This window comes from Pezoporus wallicus, unplaced genomic scaffold, assembly GCF_028554395.1.
Source record: "Pezoporus wallicus isolate ANWC-B61680 ecotype Strahan unplaced genomic scaffold, APGP_CSIRO_Pwel_v1 contig_227, whole genome shotgun sequence".
NCBI lineage: Eukaryota > Metazoa > Chordata > Aves > Psittaciformes > Psittacidae > Pezoporus > Pezoporus wallicus.
The window spans coordinates 14,552,293-14,558,292 of NW_026635704.1; the positions used below are offsets into that span (position 1 = coordinate 14,552,293).

The 6,000-nt window shown below is 38.2% G+C and overlaps 1 protein-coding gene across 1 annotated transcript in view; it reads left to right on the plus strand.

Moving 5' to 3' along the window:
- Window positions 1-5,349, plus strand: part of LOC130592966 (chloride channel protein C-like) — a 75,477-nt gene extending 70,128 nt beyond the window's left edge. The window contains exons 14-16 of the mRNA XM_057397755.1: window positions 1,465-1,561; window positions 2,561-2,656; window positions 4,775-5,349. Of these exons, the coding sequence (XP_057253738.1) occupies window positions 1,465-1,561; window positions 2,561-2,656; window positions 4,775-5,026 (445 nt within the window). The 3' untranslated portion in view covers window positions 5,027-5,349. The remainder of the gene's footprint in view (window positions 1-1,464; window positions 1,562-2,560; window positions 2,657-4,774) is intronic.
- The last annotated feature ends 651 nt before the right edge of the window (window positions 5,350-6,000 follow it).

Below are 6,000 nucleotides of genomic sequence, written 5' to 3' on the forward strand. Positions count from 1 at the left end.
AGATCAATATTTTCAGATACAGTAGTATTTATTTGAAAAATACCCAGCTTATACTTGGTGTTCCAGTCACAAAAGCCACTTTGTACCTCAGCTGTATTTCTCTGATGCCCTAATGAAAATTGTGTGACTGCTCTCCCCTGAGTCCCTCAAGCACATCATTTAGCAGTGTGTTGCTTATCTTTGTACTATGTAGTAGCTCCTAGTTGTGATCATAGACGACGGCTAACACAATGTTAAGTATGTTGCAAAATAAGAAGCTTTGTGGTGGTCTCCAAGGTGTTTGTTATCTAAATGTATATTAAAAGGTTGGAAGTGGATAGTGTGGATGAAGTGTGTGTGTATTTATCAAGGAAACACTAAGCTATAAATGATAATTTTAGATATATTGCTTGTCAAGGCTTTTTGTACAGTGTAGAAGGGGAGAACTCTAAGGAAAGATTTGAAATAATATAATAATTGATAAAAGTATCAATTTTCACATGACTAAGCAAGAATATTAATTGTCTTAACTCTAGAGTGCAGTACTGTAAGAGAAGGTTTTGCTAATGATTTAAAATACGACATGAATTTTTTGCAGACCTTGTGTTTTAATGTAGATGTTACTTAAGAAGGACGTGGGAAGGAACAACAGGCTATATACTTATATTCAGATAATTGTATTTGCTCATTATTAGTATCTTGTTGCGTGCAAACCAGACAGTGCATGAGCTGGTACTTTCAAGCAGGTTGAGTGAGATCAAGAACAACCTGTAGGATAGATGGTATCTGTCAATCTAATTAGCCAAACTTAAAGCAGAAAACAGCAGTGTGATGCTGCTGTTGCTGATGGAAATTTAGGAAGGTGAGATATGTGATCAGCCCACTAATACTCTAGAATCACAGAACACCTCAAGTTGGAAGGAAACCGTAAGGATCACAGAGTCCATTTACCTCTTCCTCACAGCACTATCTAAAACTAAACCATATGACTAAAAGCACCATCCAGATGCTCCTTGAACTCTGACAGGCTTGATGCCATGACCATTTTTCCTGGGGAGCCTGTTCCAGTGACTGACTGCCTTTTCAGTGAAGAAGTTTTTCCTAGTGTCCGACCCGAGTTTCCCTTGGTGCAGCTTCATTCCTATCGCTGGTCACCAGAGAAAGAAGATCAACACCTCCCTCTCTGCTCCCCACCTTGGGAAGTTGTAGACTGCAATGAGGTCACCCCTTGGCCTTTTCTTCCCTAAACTGGACAAACCCAGGGACCTCAGCTACTCCTCCTAAGTCTTGCCCTTGCGTTCTTTCACCATCTTTTTTGCCCTCCTCTGGACATACTCTAATAGTCTGATGTTCTTCTTACACTGATGTGCCCAAAACTGCCCACAGTACTTGAGGTACCATCATATATCTGATGCTAAAGCATTCTGTGCTTGCTTTTTAAAATTTGTCCCTTATAATGACTGTAGTCCTCTACTCCAACCTTAGGTTTGAGCTGTGCATGTTGCTGGAGAATGAGCACATCTTTGAACCAGAGGCAAATGACGAGTCTTTCTCCTCCTCTCATCTTCTCTCCTATGAGAAGGTAACCTTTTTTCTTTCAGTTCTTTCCTTGTTTAATCAACATGTATATTGGGTGATTTAGGATGAATTCTCCATGAATGAAGAAACATAATATATGTGATTGAGATAAAGAAGTGGTCAGATACAATTTAAATTACAGGATGACCAGAAACCTCTCAGGGACAGCTGTCATAAACTGTAATGCCACTCAGAATCTGGAAGTTCTGCAAGGCTGCTGGCAAAGAGTTCCCTTGTTCAGATAGGCTGTTCTAGTCCTCTCTCTCAACTTCTCTATGGATAGCAGAATCATTATAATATTTAATTCTGTATGGCATTGGCACCTCTCTGAATGATGAGTGTTTATAAAAGCTTTCAAACTTGAAAAGCATGTAGCATTCTTTTCTTTGATAGATGACTAAACGATTTCTAGGAATAGTAAACATTAAGTGCGGTAGAAGAAAATCATGTGTTATCAAGGCAAGACTGGTAATGTGTAGTTTTGAGCTTTATACAGGCACAACTGGAAAGTCATCATATATTACTGAAACTTGGTCTGCACATGTGAATCCAGCTGACAAAAGAATGTTGATGTCAACTATGTATGGGATGAGGTGCCAAGACAGAAATAGGTACCACTATGGAAGAGGGCTGAAGCTCAAGCTGATGGCTGATACCAGTTTTGTTGCATTTTTCTGCACTATGTTATCATGTAATTACCACTTAGCGTGTGAATCTTCACAGTGTGAAAAACCTCACCCCTAAGCCAATATAATTTACATTGTCTTAATAGAGATACAGTTACACTAAGGGGGGAAAAAATCTTTTTGTAAGTAAAGACTGTTTTATTTTAGATTGCTAATTTAAGCCTTATTGGCAAAAGAATGTATAAAGTTTGTACAAGTTGTGCCAGTGTAGCTCTGCTAGAAAACTTTCTCTTAGGAGTCAAACTGGGAAGCTTTTGAACCTTGAGTTCTAATGTGCAGCACAGAAAGAAAGAGAAATGGATTGTTGCCTATTCCAGATAACAGTAGAGAAGCTGCCCAATCTGTCGCGCCTAACCACACTGCTGAATCGCTACGCTACAGATCCCCAGTATCAGCAACTCTTCATCAATCTGGTAAGACTGAAGCCAACTCTAAAAACAAACATTTCCTCCATGAACAATGTGTTTGTTATATTTTCTCATTTGTTTATGATGGCTGTGTCAGCCGCACTGATTTACATAAACACTGCCAATCCTGGGACGTTACATTCTCAACAAAAGTAGCTGAGTACAAACAGCATTCCCAAGTTTTAATTCATATTGTATAAACTAAACAGATGTTGATAAAATGAGCCAAAAAGAAAATACAACAAAGGAGACCATTTCAAGGAAGCTTTCTGATTAAAATACATTCCAGATTGACAAAATGATACAATGTTAATGGAATAGATCATTTAAATGTCATTATTTGGCTCTTATAGTCATATAAAGCAAATATAAAGCAACACTTTTGAGATTTTAGGCTCCATTACGGTACAGTGCCTATACATCAACTTATAAATAAAGCTATATTTCTTTCCCCTTTCCTCCTTTTTTTTTTCCCCTTTAATCCCTGCTATGACATCGCCACATTTATTTCCTAAATACTTTACTAAAATACTGGGTCCAAAAGCAATAATGTGTTTGGTATACTGAATAAGGCCTAAAATAAATATGTTATAAACAAAATAAATGTAGTTTCTGCCTCAGTGAATTTTCAGTCTACAGCACTGAAACTGAGGTAGGGGGACACTAGGAAATCCACGCCAGTGAGCTCAATTCAGATGGATTTTATTAAAAAAGATATAAAATCTGCTCTGTTTACTTATGTGTAAATAAGATGGAACTGCATTTGAGATCCATCTAGCCTGAATTCTTTGCTTTATATAGCTAGAATATAGGTAGAAGGAGAGATAAGTTATAAAACCCACAATGCTCCTAATATCCATTATCTGGTTTGGTTTGAAAGTTTTCTTTCAATAGATGGGGAAACAGAGGTAGAGAGAGGACACATAACTTTCCAAAGTTCAGGAAGTCATACATGGGAGTAGAAGCCAGCTCAGCTGAGACCCAGTCTAGTTCTCGTGCCACTGGGCCACAGAGCTTTTTTGTGATGGGAAACCTATTGCACTCAACTAAGTTTCACATTGACACCTAACTTTTTAGTACCTGATGTGATTCCTGAAGTTTAGTATCCCTTCCAACAACTTATTATGACTCATGAAAGCTCTGGTTCTGATATACACAGAAAGAGCCATTGTGAAGTTTTTGGGTGTAGTGATTTCCTGCGGCAGTGAGCTCTGCAGAAGAATTATATGTGGTATAGAAAGAGGAAACCTTTTTACCTTTATTTTCTTTTCCCCTTTTATGTCTTTGAATGTTTCATCAGTCATGTAAATGAAAGAGGGAAAAGAGGTGTGTCCCTCTATACTGTGCACTTATTTATATTATTTTGTCTTTGTTTCATTCTTCCTCTGTCTGGGGAAGGATACACTTGGGAAGCATAATACACCTTCTTTGACAGAACTGACCAAGACATAAGAAGGATATTGGAGAATTATGTTAAAAGTAAAAACTAAGTGAACACCTACATAGGCTATAAATTCCAGCCTGGTTAACAATAAAATGGTATTTAGCCCTGTTCCTATCAAGAAACAGTTATAGCCCTCATAGTTTTCAGTGACCAGTGTTTAGCACTTGTAGGCACTCTTCTCAGAAGCCATGATTGCTTTCTTTGTCCTCTTCCTCTCAGTCTATGTCTCCATGTGAATTGACTTTTATAAGCATTTATTGCAAAATATTACAGGATGTCATAAACGGTTGTGTAATGAGATAGCAGCTATAAAATATCTTTAGACTTAATAAACATCGGGGTCACTGACTATTTCCAAGTAAAAACTCAGACCATATCAATGGAACTCAACTTTGCTTGTCTAGCCTGTGAGATTTGGGTACATTCCAGTTGCCATAGTTTATTTAGAGTGAACCTGATGGTTCAGAATTTTTTTTTTTACTATGGTATTTCCTGATGGTTTAGATATAATTGGGGATGGCGAACAAGGAGAGAAGAACTAATGTTCTTACTGACTCCTGTGCTTCAAGCATGCAACCACTCTGTCTGGCCTCCTTCCTCTGCCTCTCCCTCCCACCCCTGTGGCAGGGATGCACATATGCTTTTGTGTTCTCCCTATGTCTTCTCTCTTTGCCTTACAGGAGCCATATATAAACAGATCTGCAATGTCAGTCCAAGCTCATTTCTCACTGCAACGCACCTACATCATCTTTCGCACACTGGGGCTGCGCCACCTCACTGTTGTTGATCCGCGGAACCAAGTGGTCGGGGTAATCACCAGGAAGGACCTGATGCCTTTCCCACTGGAGGAGAGGCTCAGGCTCCAGCTGGCACCACAGAGCCCTGATGTGGGTGAGCAGCCCCTGGATTCAAGGCCATGGATGTGTTCTTAGGCTTTGTTACTTCCTTCTGAGCCCATGTTCTTCTACAGGAAAATATAATCAGAGCTTTTCTACTTGATCCTTTCTGGAGGAGATGCTTAAAAGCTTTTGTATCTAGACATTCAGGATTTTAGCCCAGAGCTATGTCTCTTCAGCTGTTTGGTGACTGCAAAATTCATTAATTTAAATGCTTGTGACACAAAGTAAGAATTTATATGTTTATCAAAGATGTACATACAATTAGATGAGAAGGATGGATGTTATGAACAATTTTGTCACACTTTGTCTATACTTCCCAATGAAAAAATGTCATAATCATTAGCAGCAGTTACACTGGCAAACTAAATCTTCAACCTTTGAGTATCTGCATGTTAAAAAGGAAAATCTTTACATATCAGCTTTTTTTATGTTGAAATAAGTATGTTTAACTGAGAGGAAGTACTACCTTGAGAGAGGTTGGCAACTGAAAAGAACAAGGGATTTGCCCTTCTTATTGGCCTATCTGTAATAGAAATTGAAAGAGAGAATTGTGTGTAAGAGAAAGGTATTGACTGTGGGGCTCCTGCCAAGTTCCCATCACACTTCCCATTGACAGAGACTTAACATGCTTTTCTGTTGCCTACATTTCTTTGAATTTCTGCAGCTCCTAGAATAGGCTCTCTTTCTCTCCTTCCACCTGATACAATAACATTTTAAGTTAAGTTCATGTGCAGTGAAGTATGGAGAAATTCTAATAATGGAGAAGCAACATGATAAATTGTGGGAGTAGTTTTTGTGTATACAGCAGCATATTTCCAAACTGAGCACAAATTAAATAATTCTTCATTATTTTGGAGTCAATGTTTGAAACCTTGGAAAGTGTTGTTTGATAATAAATGAATGTGAAAAATCTTTTGGATAAAGAAGCTTCTAAATTCCCTTTTATGACTTTGTAATTGATGTTTAATTTTGTTCTATTAAATGCCAGAGGGATTCCCACAGATTTG